Source organism: Denticeps clupeoides, chromosome 19 (genome assembly GCF_900700375.1).
Source record: "Denticeps clupeoides chromosome 19, fDenClu1.1, whole genome shotgun sequence".
Taxonomy (NCBI): Eukaryota; Metazoa; Chordata; class Actinopteri; order Clupeiformes; family Denticipitidae; genus Denticeps; species Denticeps clupeoides.
Window position 1 is genome coordinate 2,640,692 of NC_041725.1, and position 18,149 is coordinate 2,658,840.

The 18,149-nt window shown below is 47.3% G+C and overlaps 1 protein-coding gene across 1 annotated transcript; it reads left to right on the top strand.

Annotated features, from left to right (window-relative positions):
* Positions 1–276: 276 nt before the first annotated feature.
* baz1b (bromodomain adjacent to zinc finger domain, 1B) lies at positions 277–12,204 on the top strand. The gene is made up of 21 exons (XM_028962930.1): positions 277–409; positions 827–1,011; positions 2,174–2,290; positions 2,735–2,879; positions 3,000–3,192; positions 3,916–4,037; positions 4,124–4,321; positions 4,397–4,573; positions 4,654–6,109; positions 6,627–6,765; positions 6,880–7,049; positions 7,259–7,355; positions 7,513–7,611; positions 7,713–7,890; positions 7,992–8,177; positions 8,251–8,398; positions 9,658–9,808; positions 9,928–10,040; positions 10,675–10,814; positions 10,895–11,001; positions 11,175–12,204. Exons 2-21 carry the CDS (start codon positions 893–895, stop codon positions 11,869–11,871), a joined length of 4,752 nt encoding a protein of 1,583 aa, XP_028818763.1. The 5' UTR covers positions 277–409; positions 827–892; the 3' UTR covers positions 11,872–12,204.
* Positions 12,205–18,149: the final 5,945 nt, after the last annotated feature.

Consider the following 18,149-nt stretch of genomic DNA (forward strand, 5'->3'; position numbering starts at 1 on the left):
GGCAAGGGACTGTGCCTTTAATTGGCACGAGGTCACTTGGCCCATTGTTTCTCAAACAAATAAATATTTTACAGTATAATTTTTAAACCGAATCCAGGTGCCAAGAACAGTGTCTACTCCGATATCTTTTTTTGATATCCACCAAAGTATGACCTTCCACCTTTTTGTTTTTTTGAATAAACACTTTTCCCTGGTATGGGCGTGCCTCTGCCTCGTAGGGTGGTCTCGGCTTGTAAACAGGCAGTTGACGCGACAAATGAAACGACGGCGCTTCGCGCTCCGTGTGTCCCGTAGCCAATCGAATGCGAGCAGGGGCGGGCCGCCGCCTCTTGCTGCCGGGGTAACCGAGTTCTGGGGGTTGTACGGAATGTTGCCGGCGGAGTAGGAACTCCCGCCATTTTTCAATCAGGTATTAACGCTCTTGTTGTTTGTTTTCGCGTCTCGCCGCCGTCCCGACAGGCTCCGGGTTACTGTAGTACCGTACTGTACTGTGCGTGTTTACGCCGCTCCGGTATACGCGGACCGGGGCCGCGAGAGAAGAAAGCCCGCGCGCGCGCGCGCCTGACGGACGGATAGACGGACGGGTGACTTTTTCCATCCGCAGGAGGTTTTAAAGAAGCTCGGTCGGGCGGAGAGGCGTCAGCCCCACGGATCCCTTCGTTTGGCGGGACCTGTACAGCCATGAGCCCTCCACCGGCCCCCCGAGCGACCGGAAGCGGCTCCTGTGCGTTGAGCTGCTTTCCCGGTCCGCCGGCCTAGCTGGATGCCGCGCGGCGGGTGAGAGACGCGAGGCTGCGTGTTAAGGCGTTTCTTTCGTGTCCCCCAGGAAGCTTCACACGACGAGGAGCGTCTCTCGAGTCCCCTTCGGCCGTCGCCGCGCTCCGTGTTCGCCATGGCACCACTGCTGGGCCGGAAACCCTACCCTCTGGTTAAGCCGCTCGTCGAGCCACCAGGCCCGGACGAAGAGGTCTTCATCATCAAGCACACCAAGGAGGCCTTCAGGAACAAAGAGTATCCTTCTCCTCCTCCTCCGCCTACGCGGGCCGGAACGCGCGGACGTCGACGCGCTTTCCGCGACGGTCGGAGCCGCGGCCGGTTCGGTGTTCTCGCCCGTCAGCAGCGGGGTGGGTTAGCCGGTGACAGTCCGGCTAAGCGGCCGCTGCGGGCGGCGTCGTGTCGGCCGGACGCGGTTAGCTGCCGCGGGACCCACGTTTTTGTTCCCGGCACTTTTTAACGCTCTCCGGCCGCCAGCTAGCGCGCTAGCCCAGCCGTCGTGGCCCAGAGCCGCGGCCCGGCTTGGCTGTGTTCGCCGCCTTCCACCGGGACCGGCGTGAATTCGCGTGTTTACGCGGCCGGGGCTCTCGACGCGAGGCAGGCCGCCGCCGGGGCGTCGGTCTACGCCGTTAGCCGCTAACACGGCGCGTTTCGGCGAGAGCGGCCGTGTACGGGGCTCCATTTAACGCCGTCGTGTCGAGGTCACCTGAGCCTGGACGCTGGCTCGGAGTTTTACTTTTAAAGCCCTTCCCCGGCAATGCTTTTGTTGGAATATGTGCTTTGCAAAGTCAACTTGACAAGTCACATTTCATTCAGATTCAACTTAAAGCAAATAATGTTTGATGCAAGCGTTGATTTAAGGAATACGTTGAGCACGTTTTTGTTAAATCATTGTTCTGTGCGGTGTATTTGCAGCAATAATTGCAATATTCAGAATTAGTGTTGCATTGTTGTATTGTGACACCAGTGCTGCATGTCAGATCTTTAATGGCTGCTAGTTGACACCTTTCCATTAGAAGCCGTCTGGGAGATGTTTGTATTATATTTTTAATGATTTTAATGATCTGAAGTCAGACAGATGAGCTCTTTTTTTTTTTTTTTTCGTGTTGCACGCGGAAGTTTTTTTTTTTTTTTTTCAAATTTGAACATATGCAGCCCGTCGCAATTATTGCGGTTCTTAATTATATTGAAATATATTCCTGTCTGGGGACTGGGGTTGTCTCCTTGGCTGGCCCTTTAATTATTGAGCTGTAGTGCTACGCCTTTGCTTTAATTATGAATGAGAGCCCTTTGTCTTTGTGGACTGCTCCGTGGTATTGTTCTCATGCGTGGCCCTTTTAAGATGAACTTGCCATGGGTTTGAGGCGGGGTACTTGTTTCCTTGACCAGTGTGTTTCAGAGAATACGAGTCTCGCATAGAGAAGTACAGTGAGCGTATTTGGACTTGCAAGAGCACGGGCAGCAGCCAGCTCACTCATGTGGAGGCCTGGGAGGAGGAACAGGAAGTCACAGAACTGTAAGTATTGGCCGAGACCAGTGCTTCATTGGTAATGTCTTGGTTATAATGTACCTGAACTGAAGTGGGGAAACTTGTAGGACTGAAAATTCCGATCTATGAGCATTAGAAATGATCTTTAAATTCATTTCAGTGACTGTAACTCTGTGGGGAGTAGCCCCATCTGCTGGCTAGACAGGTTCTGTCCTCTGAGCTCTTGGGTTGCCGATTTATCCTTCGTTTCGTGCGCCTGTACTGCGTGTAAATTGGCAGTCCGTTGCATTTTTTCTGTATGTCTTTAAACATACAATAAGTATACACATATCCAGATAGCACAGGAGAATGTAAGTGGTCTTCTACAGGCCTATGTAATCCATATTTGACTGGTGGTTTGCTTTTTTTGGAGTAAGCAGGTAACTTTTGCTTACCCTTTGAGGCTTGTTACCCAATTAATTTTTTTCTTAGACTTGCAGAGGAATACCCATCTTGGTTTGAGAAGCCTGTACTTGAGATCATCCACCACAACACAGTGTCTTTGGATAAGCTAGTGGACCTGGCCTGGGTTGAGGTTCTCACTAAGTATGCTGTGAATGAGGAATGTGACTTTCTGGTAAGTCCTGGCATGGAGGAGGACGCTTCTTTTCAGTGATGTTATCCATTCACGAGACAGGAATTCTGCTTTCAGTTTCTATTCATGCTCTTTGCATATCCTGCAATGTCACTTTTGTAGGTGGGAAAGGATAAAAGTCTTCGTGTCAAGGTTGTGAAGATCCACCCTCTGGAGACACCTCAGGAAGAAGGTGCTGAGAAGAAGATGGAGGGGGCTTGCGACTCCCCATCCAGTGATAAGGAGAATGCCAGCCAGGAGAACCAGAAGAAGGAGGTGCCAGCCAAAGAGGACGATGGTCAGGCAGATAGTATCTGTGAGTGGTGGATCCATTAGACGCTCTTATATTAGAACACCAAACTTCATTCAAACATTGATATTAATGTTGTTGGTTGTAAAACATTAAGTCGACTAATTAACCACATATCTCTCATAGTTATTCCAGCGTAAATGACTGATTCATGCAAATTGTAGATTTGTGTCAAAAGGATATTTTGCTACAATGTTTGTATCTCACGTATCTAATCGATGCATCGTGATGCAGACGTGGACTATTCTGCAGCGGTGCCCCACATGCTGTCTTTACTCTGAAAGCGGCTTTAGATTTGCTACAATGAGCAGAAAAACTGTCACCGTTCAGCACATGCTTACTTGCATCCACACGCGTGAATGAGACCATATCTCTTCTATATGAAATCATCATGTGAAGTAATGTAGAAAAGTATTGGGATAATCGTGCAAACAGTTCACACCTCTTAATGTTGGGCTGCACGGTGGCACAGTGGTTGCTGGTTCTTGAATGTTCGGAGTTTGCACCATGTCCTCCGGTCTCCTCCCGCCATCTAATTTACTGCATTTACTGCATTTACCAGACGCCCTTATCCAGAGCGACTTACAATCAGTAGTTACAGGGACAGTCGTCTTCCCCCTGGAGACACTCGGGGTTAAGTGTCTTGCTTAAGTGAATGAGGGTAACACGACTAAGTGGTTGAGGATACTGAGCGTGAATTTTTATTTCTTTTTTTCTGACTCACCACAGGTGATAGGGCCCGGCGGTCGCCAAGGAAACTCCCAACAAGTGTAAAGGAGGAGAAGAAAAAGTGGGTGATGCCCAAATTTTTGCCACACAAATACGATGTGAAACTGCTTAATGAGGACAAGGTGAGTCCCCGATCCAAATCAACACGGCGCCACGCCCTCTGTTTCATTCATGTTTGTTGCCTCATGTTCCTAATTTTCTCTTTCAGATCATTAGTGCTGTCCCTGCTGATAACTTATTTAGATCAGAGCGCCCCCCGAATAAGGAGATTCTTCGCTACTTCATTCGCCACAATGCTGTCAGGCTGGGTATGGGGGAAAGTGCTCCTTGGGTTGTTGAGGATGAACTGGTGAAAAAGTTCAGCCTCCCCAGCAAGTTTAGTGATTTCCTTCTAGACCCGTATAAGGTGAGAGATCAGTCGCAGGCATGCTCTGCCTACCGGTATTTGTACCGGTTATTAACTCCGCCTCGCCATTTTTAGTTCATGGCCGAGAATCCTACAACGAAGCGCAGGAGCCTGACCTCTCCAGACGGTAAACCCAGCAAGAGGTTGAAGACCTCTGACCCAGGAGCGGATGGGAAGGCGGAGAAAAAGAAGAGAAACAGCAAGGACTCTTCTCCCATGCCCCTAAGTCCCACTATCTGGGGCCAAATGCAGGTGAGTTGCGTGTCCTCTCACATCGCCGGCATAAACGAGTACGTTACGGTAAACCTTCTTCTTTCTGCGTTGTGCTGCAGGTGAAGAAGGTGAATGGTTCACCGTTAAAAATGAAAAACTCTGGCACTTCTAAGAAAATGGATGGCACAGGCACCGGCAGAAAGCAGGGCGACAAGAAGAGCCGTAAGAGTGGGGCCGGCTCCAGGAGTGGGCAGAAGGCCTTGAAGAAAGACGGCGGCATGAAGAAGCCGAAGATGAAGCAGATGACCCTGCTGGATCTGGCCAAGAGCCCTTCCAACGCCGGCAGCCCCAGAAAACGAGCAAGAGGTACCGGCTCTTCCACCCCCAAACTGGGCAAGCCCCTCCCACCCATGGCGCTGCACCTCCTGCGCTACTATAAAGAGCACAAGGGCAAGGAGGACAAGAAGAACGCGCTGTCCTCCTTGGTGTCGAAGGCGGCCAAGGCCCTCTCCAGCGAGGACCGCGCCCGTCTGCCGGAGGAGCTGCGGGACCTGGTGCAGAAGCGGTGGGAGCTGCTGGAGCACAAGCGGCGCTGGTCGCTCATGAGCGAGGAGGAGAAGCAGGACGTGATGCGCAAGAAGCGGGAGGGGATCAGGGAGAAGCTCCGCGAGCGCGCCAAAGAGAGGCGGGAGAAGGAGATGCTGGCGCGGCTGGAGCAGCAGCGGCGCTACGAGGACCAGGAGCTCGAGGGCAGGCCGCTGCCCGCCTTCCGCCTGGTGGACATGCCGGACGGCCTGCCCAATGCGCTCTTCGGCGACGTCGCCATGGTCACGGACTTCCTCAACTGCTACGCGGGCCTCCTCATGCCAGACGACCAGTACCCCATAACGGTGGACGCCCTGATGGAGGCGCTGGCCAGCGAGCGGGCGGGCTTCCTCTACCTGAACCGCGTCCTGCTCGTCCTCCTGCAGACGCTCCTCCAGGACGAGTTGGCGGAAGGCTACCGGGAGCTGGACGTGCCGCTCTCCGAGATCCCCCTGACCCTGCACTCGGTCTCGGAAATCGTCCGGCTGTGCCTGCGGCCCTCGGACGCTCACGGCGAGGAGAGCCGGGAATCCGAGGACTGGGCGGCGGGCGGCGGCTACGACGACGTGGTGACGCCCGAGTTCCTGGAGCGCCTGGAGACGTCGGAGGTGTTCGAGCTGACTCCTCCCGAGAAGCTGAACCTGCTGGTGGCCCTGTGCCACCGCATCCTCATGACCTACTCCGTGGTGGACCACGTGGACTCCATGCAGCAGCGCTCTGCCGAGCTCTGGAGGGAGCGGCTCGCCACGCTTAAGGAGGTGAACGACCGCAAGCGCGCCGAGCGCGAACAGAAGCGTAAAGAGCAGATGGAGGCGAAAGGTGGAGAGGGCCCTCAGGTGAAAAAGAAGGAAGCCGGTGGGAAGAAGGGTAAACTGGCCGCACCAAGCACAGACCCCGAACCGGAGGATATGATCAGTACGGTGAAGAGCAGGAGGCTGATGTCTATCCAGGCGAAGAAGGAGAAAGAGGAACAGGAGCGTCAGAACAAAGGTGAGAAGGAGAAGGAGTGACTATTGATGCCACCCTTAGAAACAGCCCATGTCATTTAAAAACCGCCACTGGACTCGTAGAACAAACCAAAACTGTTGCAGTCGCCCCCTAGTGTGAAGTGATTGTCACATGTGATACACAGCAGCTCAGCACACGGTGCACCTTTTTTTTTTTTTGTTTTTTTTTTCCTTTTATTTATATATATGTGTGTGTGTGTGTGTGTGTGTGTGTATATATAAAAACACATTAACTAGTGTCATCTTGACGGTGGCATGCAGCGGTATGTCTAATACGAGTCTGTTAATATTGACAGGCTATAAAAAATTTTGCCACAATTTATGTTGTATTTTAGAAGAGCATCTGGCCCTTTTTTCAATTTGACGAAGGGGGCCTTATAAAATCTTAAATTTGGCTTCCTTAAACCTGCCGACACCCTGATTCAAGATGACACTAGTTAACGTGTAGTGTGGTTTCTATTTACTACTATCTAATGTGTTTGTATCCTCTGTGTGTGTAGAGCGGATGGAAAAGGAGGCGGAAGAGGAGCGCGTTCGGAAGCAGAGGGCCGCTGCAGAGCGAGCGTTTCAGGATGGAATCACTAAAGCCCAGCTGGTCCTAAGGAGAGTTCCTTTGGGTACTGACCGCAATCACAACAGGTCAGTGTGTGTGTGTGTGTGTGTGTGTGTGTGTTTATTTATATATATATATCATTCATTTCAGTCATACCTGAGGCCAAGGAAGAGTGGTGACCTTTCTTCTGCTTTCCACAGGTACTGGCTCTTCTCTGATGTGGTTCCAGGCCTGTACATCGAGAAGGGCTGGGTGCATGAGAGCATCGATTACAGCTTCAGCCTCCCTCTTCAGGAGCAGCCCACCAGGGATGAGGAGGAACAGGAGGAGGATGTGGAGGAGGTGGCGAAGGAGGAGCTGGAGATTGAGGGTGAGTTGTAGGCCAGTCCGAAGGTGGAGAAAATTCTTGGTATTGTTTCATTTCCTTTTTTTTTCTGTGTTTGTGTGCATCCTTTTTGAAATCATGTACTGATAGTGTTATGTAATCGTAACAATATCCCACGCACTGATACAGGCCGCTTTTCTGCTTGAGAAATGAGAGTAAATGTGCCGGCGTGTGTGTTTATGTGGTTTGAACAGATGGCCTGAAAGAGGAAGAAGGCAGTATAGAAGGGGGGCTGCAAGGAGCAGCATTCTGCCCGGAGTCCACAGTTCCCAAGCAAGGACAGAATCTCTGGTAAGTTCAAGACCGGTCTGCAACCTGCCTGCCTAGTCTGGTAAGTAGACTGTGAGAGACCCAGTCTGTGCTGTGTCTGGAGGCATGAGCAGGAAAGGTTGTTTTATGGTAAAATTGTTCCATAATTTCCTTCAGTGATTTTAATCTGTGTGTGTAGGTTTGTATGTGACATGCCACGCGACCTGGAGGACCTGCTGCAGAATCTGCATCCACAGGGAGTCCGGGAGAGTAAACTGAAGGAGCGTTTGCAGAGTCGGTGAGAACATGCCCAACACCTTGCGGTTCTGACCCAGTTATTGATTGTGCGCAAGATTTTAATCTCAAACAAAAGGGAAACCAAAAGATGTTCAATGTCAGGTACCAAGAGATCGTCCACTCGGTCTACCTGGCTCGAAAGGCCACCACAAAGCTGAAGGCATGCGACGGGTTCCAGGAGCTGCTGAAGTATCTGCGCTGTGACATTCTGGAGGTCGCCTCTCGGCTGGAGAAAGGTGGGCTTGGATACATGGACAACGCCTCCGAGTTTGAGGAACGGGTAAGTGTCATTTTCATTCAACATTTTAATCCGTCTCACTTCCAATGAAAGTTAGGATTTACTTTTTTTTTTTTTTTTTTTTTTAATATATATATCATCAGGTGCGTTCTGTGGAAAGCCTGAAGGACTTTGGAGAGTATATTATCGCACTGCAGGAAAGCGTGATTAAGAAGTTCTTGCAGGGTTTCATGGCCCCCAAGCAGAAGAAAAAGAAGACCAAACAAGGGGAGGAGAGCAGCAAGGCGGATGAGGTGGACGAGGAGAAGAAAATGGCAGAGGAGGCCAGGGTGAGCGAAGTGGGGGTGTAGTTGCGATCAACTCTTTCAGAATAAAAATTATAATTTTTTTATTAAATGCCAGGTGGCAACTGCGGTGGAGAAGTGGAAAGTGGCCATCCGCGAGGCGCAGACCTTCTCCCGCATGCACGTTCTGCTGGGCATGCTGGATGCCTGCATAAAGTGGGACATGTCCGCCGAGAACGCACGCTGTAAGGTGTGCCGGAAGAAAGGTGAGTGGAGGGGGCTGGTGAGAACACTCAGCTGCCATGTTTTTGCCATTCATTTAAACACATTTTATTCTCCTTTACTGCTTTAACTGCTTAAGGAATCAATCCATGCAGAACCCCTCCCAAGTTTGTATGTATCTCACTTTGTCCCATGAAAATTCGATGCGCAACACCAGGATATTAGGCTTGTTCAAGCTTGTTACCAATACTAGGTATCGGTATCAGCAACAGTCTTATTAGATTGCCCGCTGCAATGCTTGTTGATGATTGGTTCAGAGACGTCCGTGAACCGGCAAATGCGAAACTGAATTTTAAGTATTGATACCAGTGCTCATTGATATCGAAATTCATTTTAATATCGATTAATAATATCTAAACATTTTTACAACACTACAGGGTATTATCATTAGATGGTGCTGTAGGACAGGACATGCTTCTCAATTCAGCAAGTGTAGAGATGACAATCTACTAAAACCTTTTACTTTGGTGTCTTTATACATTTTATTTTTAACTGCTTGTTTTTTCCTTCTAAAGCTTTCTGTAAAAAAAAAAAAAAATATATATATATAAAATATATATAAAATATAAAATATATATATATATATATATAAGTCATGCAGCATGTACTTCAAACCAAAAGGTTCATGTAGCCTTTCTTATTCCAGGATTTAATTGCACTTCATTTCTTAGCCAGTCTCATTCTAACTGGTCTTCAAAGGCTGCTGATCCTATGACGTTTGCGCTTTGCCATGCAGGGAACAACACGAGCAAGAAGGTGGCAAGAGTTCTGAAGTTAAAAGGTTGTGTGTCAGGATCAGCCAGATTTTGCAGGCAGGCAAAGCAGTGCACAGTCATGCAGGTGCAGTGGACATACAACAAAGGTCAGGTCACAGGGAGATGAGAAGGTTTGAGGTGTAGCACATCATGCCCTGTCGTAATCTAGATGTTTAAAATACAGTGCTCAGAATACATAAGGACAACGTGGAACATTTCAAAATTATGTTTGTAAAATTAAATAATTTAATAGTGTCTGGTGTATGATCAAAATGTAAAGTGAAAATATTTCTGAAATAATTAAATTGCTAATCATTTTTGCAGTCCAATTATACCAGTGTTAGATGTACCTGACTAAGAGGCAGGTGAAGTAAGGGAGTTGGGTTTTTATTCTCATGCATACATGTTGGGGAGAGGACTTCCATGGTTTTAATGACGTGGCTATCTAATGAGATGAGGTTTTAGTTTATTTTTTTTGTCCTTTGCAGTAGGAGAGGATGACAAGCTGATCCTGTGTGACGAGTGCAATAAAGCGTTCCACCTCTTCTGCCTGCGGCCAGCTCTGTATCGCATCCCTGCGGGCGAATGGCGGTGTCCGGCCTGCCTGCCGGCAGTGGCACGCCGCTTCTCCAGGGCAAGGTGGGACCTCCGGTGGAATATTTTATGAATTCATATGAAAGCGTTTCTGAATCCGCACACTTTCGATGGGTGGATTGTGCAGTCGTAAAGCCCTGATTAGCATCGTCTGTGCCTCTCAGGAACTATAATGATGATAGTGAAGAGGAAGAGGACTCTGAGGAAGAGGATGACGAGGATTCAGAAGAGGAAGACGAAGAAAAGGAGAATGATTACAAAGCTATGGGGCACAGTTGTAAGTAGCACCTGATTGTAGGATTTCTTTGAAGGTCTATTTGAAGACTGGATTCAACTTTGGCTCTGTATGTGTACAACAGCAATGAAATGGAGTTGTCTGACCAGAAGTTCAGAAGAATAGTTGTATTTCAAAAATAAATAGTATTGCTATACACAAGTGTATGCATGTGAGTTGGGGTGGGGGAGGGCCCTGAAATTGCAGGTTCTGCAACACTTTCCTCCAAAGACGTATTCTCCATTTTTACTTCCTGCATTGTTAGAAATCGAACGTCATCATAGCCACTTGACTGAAAACCACCTATTCCAACTGCAGCGTTGCGCGACACTTGCGTGCCCGGAACTGATTGGACGAGTGTTTCCGATTCGGCACTGGCAACCACTCTTACACCAACGCACGCAATAGAAAATAATAGGTTTCAGGATGAAGTGCAGCGCTGCCTGTGTTCGATCTGAAAGCGGCTGTATCCCCATGTTAAAGCCACACCCACTTAAAAATTACTCTCTACATAGTGGTATACTAGTTACTGCGCAGTTCATATTTCAATGTGCAGTTATGCTACGATTTCTTAAAACTGTTCAGCCCAAATGTGTATGATTGAATGAAAAAAATATTATTGTTCATGCTTTTGCAGTGCGGCCAAGGAAGAAGGTCAAACAGCCCAAGACCCATAAAGCCCACAGCAAATCAGCAACCAAGAAGCAGACACCACCGAACACCCGTGCAGGCAAACAAAGGGGCGGGGCCAGCAGCACTGCAGACATCGATGAACTGGTGAGTATTTCTGCTGGTTATTTGGGCAGAACCAGGGTTCTCTGGGTTCCATTACTGTAATTCCGGTGGGATGTCTACAGGTGCGGCAGAGTTCCAGGAGTGGGGTGCGCAGGCAAGAGCTGGAATTGGAGAAATGTGAAGAAATCCTGCAGAAAATTATCAAATACCGACACAGCTGGCCTTTCAGGTACACATACACACACACACACACACGGACATTACTAGTTCTGTTACGCTCCTCTGGGGGACATTCTTTGTCCACTGTCCGTGGTTTGTCCTGTTTGGAATAAAACTCCTATTGGTGTGGATATGTCCATTCTCAGTAGGAGTAATGTCCTCTGTGTTTATCCTGGTCTGCAGAGAGCCGGTTTCTCCTGACGAGGCTGAAGACTACCTGGACATAATCGGCCAGCCGATGGACTTCAGTACCATGCAGGAGAAGTTCTCCTCTGGCCAGTACCGCACCACTCAGGACTTCTTGGAGGACATGAAGCTAGTCTTCTCCAATGCAGAGGAGTACAATCAGCCTGGTAGTGAGGTGCTGTCCTTTATGGTAAAAACTGAGCAGAGCTTCATTGAGCTTCTGCACAAGCTCCTTCCTGCTGTCACCTACCTCCGCCGCAGGCAGCGCAAGAGACCCGTCCAGGCACCCGCTCCAGAGGAAGAGCAGGAGGATGACAGTGAAGATGGCGATGACGAGGAAGAGGAGATTCACAAAAGAAAACCGATGCACAATGGAAAGGCGTCAAAAACATCAAAACGAGGCGAGGAAACATTCAAAGGGCGAAAGACAAGACAGAGCGGCGGCCGTAGGAGAGACAAGGAGGATGAAGATGAGGAGGAAAGCGAAAGCGACGAGGACTCTGGTGTGAGGAGGAAGAGCAAGCGCTCCTCTGCCAGATCCGGCCGCAAGGATTACCGCGAACAGGAAAGTGACAGCGAGCGCGAGAGCCGTAGCAGAACTCGGGCGCGTAGGGGCCGAGGGGACAGGGGGGCCAGCAGCGACGAGGACACTGCCAGCCTGCGACATTCCAAACGACTCAAACGCTCCACATGAAGTCCAGGGTCCTCTTCACCCCCCACCCCCCCCATCACAGAATAGTCATCCTCAGTCCCAGTCAGTATCCTCCAGCAGCAGACTGGACACTTTTCTTTTCTTCCTCCTCTTCTCTCAACAGGTTTTTTGGGGAGTTTTATGTTCATATTTTGACACAAAAAGAAAACTGATTTATATTTGTAAAGGCATTTATTATTGGCACCTTTTTTTTTCCTCCAAACTAAATTTACAATGCGAGGGAAGGATTGAGGTGTGATCTCTGTGAGCTCTTAAAGTGTTTTGTTTTAATTTCCCGTTCCCTCAAAAAAAAAAAAAAAAAAAAAAAAAAGCCGGTGTCATCGTCTCCAGAAAACAAACACAGAAACAAAACCTTTATTTTTTTTATTTGTGGGGTGGGGGCGAGTGCCTGGCTCTGGCCAGGGTGGAAGGGTGGGTAAAAACGGCACTTAAATTTGACTAGTTGGCAGGAGAAGTTTGGACTGATGGATGAGTGAAGAACTGGGCGACTCCTCCATCCCTCCTTTTTTGTTGAAAGCGTTTCAAGTTGTTTAAGTGTCGGTCTGTGCATTTTCGACAATAAAAGACACCGTAACAAATGAAGCTGCTTTTTTTTTTTTTTTTTTTTTTTTTTTTTTATGGTGCTTTGTAGAATCTTCCAAAGAATTAGAAGGTAAAATCTGTTTTATTTGGAACTGATCGGTCTGAACCTCTGTTGCTGCTAAGCGCAGTGCTACATGTTAACTGTGGGGCTTGTCTGCCAGTTAAGGTTATTAAAATGTCTTCATAATTCTCCCAATCAGATAAAGGAATAAACAACTACCCTTCTTCTGTTGTGGCAGGGTGATTTCTCTTCAATCGTTGATTTATGTTATGCAGAACATGGTACGTGAGTGCAATCGTCCCTGATTTGAACTTACACCTACAAACAAGCCCCATGCTTGGCATGTAGTGCTGTGCTCGGCGTCAGTTATGAAATAGTAGCCCGTGTTAATTCGGTGGTCTTTTCTGCACCATCTTCTATTGGGTTGGCGGTTCAACCCAGCCTAGACCTCCACGATCGCTCTCTGATCTGAGCTCTCATAGGGGGAAAACTTACGGCAAAATCATCCGTTGGTTCTCAGCGTCTGGCTGGTGGTTTACGTAACAGAGCCCCACCCAATTGAAAAGTGTTTTTCAAAGCAACTACTTCAATGGTGCAGAATCATATCCAAATCCATCATAACACCATGTTTTAATACACTCCTGTTACAGCCCAGTTATTTATCTGCTGTGAACATGTTATGGGTTTCATTTTGGTTTCTAATTTTTATCCTGTGTAATATTGGCAACAGATTTGTAATTACCTGCTTGGACTGGTGGGACCAGTTTAGGACGGATTTTTATTTTACACTCAGTTTCTAGACAACGTAAATATTGAGAACCAGCTTTATATTTTTACACCCCAGGCTGTCTTTTTCTATGAGGTATTTTCCCTCTTCACTGCCAGTTGCACACCTTGTGATGTACATGAAAGTAACATGTGAAGACACAGCTGAGGGGGAGGAGCTGGGTGGGATGGGGGCGGGGACAACAGACGTTCCTGGAAGCTGAATATGTGTTTCTTCCCTTTTTATTAAAACATTGTACAACAGTCTGTTTTTGTAGTCAGTCGTCTTTGTACAGAATCTTTATACTGACATTATGAAAGTGAGGTGATTGTCATTACGAAACACTGCGTCACAGCGCAGTGACTCAATGAAATGTGTCGTCCTGCTTTTAACCATAACACTTATTGAGAAGTGGGATTCGAAGTGGGACCGGGAACCTACTGGCCACCACTGTCCCAACAGACGGTTAGGGAATAAATGAGTTCCTCACATCGAAACCTCTGGTCCTTTTCAGAGATCACGGTTTAAACTCCGTAATCTCAACTTTGTTTCAAAGATGCCGCGTTGTTCCGTACTTGGCTGCATTGTTGAGAGCTTGGGGATGGTGATCCTGAGTTGGACCATACATTGCATTCAGAAAGTGACACCCAGCAGGCACAGCACACTGCGACTTGGTAAAATGGTAAAATATGTCCTCTGCTTTTAACAATCACCCTTGGGTGAGCAGTGGGCAGCCATGACAGGCGCCAGGGGAGCAGTGTGTGGGGACGGTCGCCTTCCATACCTGCTAGGTCACCACTGCCCTGTATCTTGCTCAGGGAGACAATGGTATCTGAAAAACAGATTTTTCCTGAATGTGCGTGAAGGAAATGATTTAATTGATAGTAGAGCAGACTGCCAGTCATCACTCGACTTGTTTTAACATAATTAAGCATTTTTCTCTTCATAGTGTTTTCTTATTTTCATCAGGTGTGTTTTTCACTCTTTGTGACAGTTTAACTGAGTTTGGAGATCTAGACCACCTCAATAATTGCTTTTGACTATAATGCAGATTAATATCAGTTTCCTATTTGCTTTATAATTTGAAATGACAACAGGATTGTTGAAGGTGTGACCAGCTAAGAAGTATGAAGTCATCTGAAGATACATACTGACACAAGTTATCTCCAGCAGCCCTTGATGTGAACTTAGATTTATCTCGTGGTGAATCTGTGGTTTCCTTGAGTAAAATGTTTCCTGTGTGAACATGTAAAAATTAAAACGTCCCGTCACTGTGGAAAGATGAAAAGCGATTCATGGGAACAGAAACGCGGTGGCACACCGCCGTGGTCGTGAGTTCAAATCCCAGCTCAGACCTTGTGTGTGTGCCGTTCACATGCTCTCACTTGGTGAGTGTGTGTGTGTGACCTGTGGTGCACTGGCTCCCCGCCCTGCGCCCAGTGTCCCAGGATGGACTCTGGCAGCCTTGACCCTGTGTAGGACTCAGCGGTTATGGAAAGTGAGCAATCAGGGGTGTAGCCCAGAACTTTGTGGGCTCCATTCCAGTCCTGAAGGACCCCACCACTCATGCACATTTCCTCAGCAAATGTAGTAAATTCCGTCAGTTTGTTTTAGTCTCCCTTTCCAACTGGATTTATTATACTCATCTGCAGAAGTAGAGTCTTCAAATTCAGGAAGTAAAAAGTCTACACTTCACTTCAGCTATACTTCACCAACCCTGGCCATCTTTCTTAAATAATCTCCACCAGTTTCTCAATTTGGATTGTGCCCTTTGTGGCCTCAAATTCTCCTTATTGTATGTTCTTTTATCGATATATTTTTAATAAAAGCTTTTGTGTAATTATTTCTACTGATAAATGTGCTTGTGTAGAAGTAGTCTTCGAAACTTCTCTCTCTTGGCTCCTAGGTGGTGAAACGAACTTCCACTTAGATGTTTGAACAGTTGAGTCACTAAAGACTTTAAAACAAGAACCTTCCTTTTTATGAAATACTGAAATAGGGCTCTGTCAGGTAAAAAATGTTTGGGATCTGAGTTCTTAAACTAAAAGTAAATCCAAAGAGGGAATTGAGTGATTCATATCTTGAAGGATAAAAATGTGAATGCAATATTTTATGTTTTGAAATAAAAAAATTACTGTTAGAAAAATTCAGTGGCTCCTTGTGAATTAAACAACAGTCTTTTTATTCCTCCGCACGAATTAGCAAAATGAATCAGAAATCAAATGTGTCATAAAGTCGTAGAGATGTCTAGGTCTCTGTGCCTCCCTCCACCGTGGCTTCCAGAACATTCCCATGCAGGCATTCATGCGGGGTTGTGCACTTCTCCTGGACTGTGTCAGATCACTTAGAACATCAGGTTTGGGCGTTTAAGTATTTACACCCAATGTGTAGAAATACAAACTCATACAAGCTGCCATTCTCCAACTAGTACAATTACACAATGTGAAATTAAGTTCAGTCACTGGTCAAAAGGAAAAAGAATGCTTAGTTAATCTGTTTCGAAGACTACTTCCACGCAAGCACTTTTATCAGTGGAGAAAATTACACAACACAACAAAAATTACACAAGACAGAGAGGGTCTAGCACATCAGTCTTCTCCTCGATGTAATCCTGACCAGCCAGTTCCTCTCTCCTCATTACACTGCATTTAGAAAAAAATTACTTCATAACAATTCATTATGATTAGCTATTTCATATTACATATACCATAATTCTAGTCCAAGTTACATTGGTTATTCCACCAGTTATTTTGCCTTCTTTATACAAAAAGAGTCTCACATCAGGCTTTATTTTGAAAGTACAGCTCATGGGGGAAATGAGAAACACAAAAGCAACCCAAAAAAAAGTCACTTCATATTAACATAGATCACAGCACAGATCATAACCAGCAGAGAAAAGGCCACCAGTGCAGAATACACCACGTAAAAGGGACTGAAATGGTCTTTGTATTGCAGAAGGATCTTGCGCTCCGAGCAGAATCCGCTTCTCCAGACTCGGCATCGGTACAGCCCACTGTCCTCCGCTGAGGGCTCAGAAATGATTAAACATGTTTTAGGATTTGAGACATCCACTCGGCCTCTTTGGCTTGGCTTCAGACCCACGGACGTGTGGTTCGAGTCCAGAATGAGCTCTGGTGCGTCATCACCCCTCTGATGGTGCCACTGTACCCTGGAGACCCCATCTGGATTTGGGTCGCACGCCAGTACAGCCGAGGAACCCGGAGACAGCATCAGAACAAGGGATTCCATCCTGGAACACACAACTATTTCATGATGCAGAATGCCGCTTCGGAACACACAGGCATACCTCCCCGAATGGGAGGAGGAGACAGACGGAATGATCAAGGAGAAGTTCCCAGTCCGACTTCCGTTCAGCATGTGCATGCCGGGGTCCTGGTGAGCGGTAGACCACAGGTCTATGTGAGAATGTGGGCCCCTCCACTTAACGTCCCTCCAGTGTGCTGTCCTCGAGTGGCATGGCAACACCACGCGATCGCCCGGCTGAAAGTGGACCACTGGATATTTGGTTACAATTAAACATATTTCGTGGAAGCGCTGACAGTACTCGCCGGTGAAGAACGCACAGTAATAGAAGCCGAGATTCTCAGGCGCCACGTCCCAAAATCTGATCGAGGTACCGCTTCTAGAAACTTCCATTTTACTTTTTAGATCATCTGGGATAATCTCCAGTGATGAGTTGCTGTCTAGAATTAGGTCGGATGTCCAGTCCTCTCCGGACACGACGTTTCGATACCACCGGGCAGTAAGGTTCCCATCTTCGCATTTTAAATCTGTTGATTGTCCGAAATCCGCAGCTTGCAGTGAATGCTTTGCCGTCTGGCAAACCTCCAAGTGGAAGATCTTCTGCGCTGCACGTTGTCCATCTTTCCAGCACTCTGCCACGTACTGTCCGGTCTCTGACTGGTCCTGCACCAAAATGTGAAAAGACTTGTCTTCCAGTAACGGATCAGATATGTTGAGTAAAAGTTGCTTCCCTCGGGCGGTGGATCTGTATAAGATGCTGTAATCGGCTTCTTTCATGCAACTCGTTGGAAATCTTGTCCTCTTGTTGATACTTGTAAAAACATGAAATTGTTCCTGGCTGAAATGCGCCATGCTCAGCGACAGTAACAGCAAAAGTGTTACCATGGTGACTGCAGTCATTTTGCTTGTGGTGCACCCTGCAAGAGATGGAATCGATCTGGCCGTGGTTGCTTAATTTTTGCAGATGTAGATGAGACACAGGAAGCCGAAGCCGGACGAAGACCTGTCATGATCTCAGCTGAAAACGAAAAGTTGACTTTCACATGAACAGAAATTTCCTTTTAATTTCAGGTGCTCATTTCACAGCTCCTCACACAGGATTAAAGCACTAAACGCGCCATCAGGTAGAATCGGGCTAGAAGACGCATCACAGTAAAACGATTCAGTTTTGTAATACCATGATAATACATTCAAAAGACACATTTTAAACCTCACAGAATGATGCTGATTCCGGCTCATCATGAAGCTTGCCAGGCTCTTTCAGCTAACATTGCTGGACTGTTTTCTGGTTCTTGTATTTGCATTGTTCTGTGCACTTTAACTATATTTCGAATGAAAAAATACCAATATGCAGAAGACATATTACCTATGTTTTTTTTTTAAATGTTCTCTATCAATTTAATCACGGCTTGGTCGTAAATACATGTCTGATATATTGGAATCAAACAAAAGACAATAAAAATCTGTTTATGGTGCTTTTATTCTATATTCCGCCTTGGCCCTGATAGACGCTCATTCACGTAAACGGAGCGTCAGACCCTCCCAAGATGGCGGCTACGTTGACGCATTCTGCCCCACAGGCGCCCCATTCAACGCGGCATCTAGTGTTGTCGGCATGACCCGCGTTATCCCGCGGCGACCCCCGGT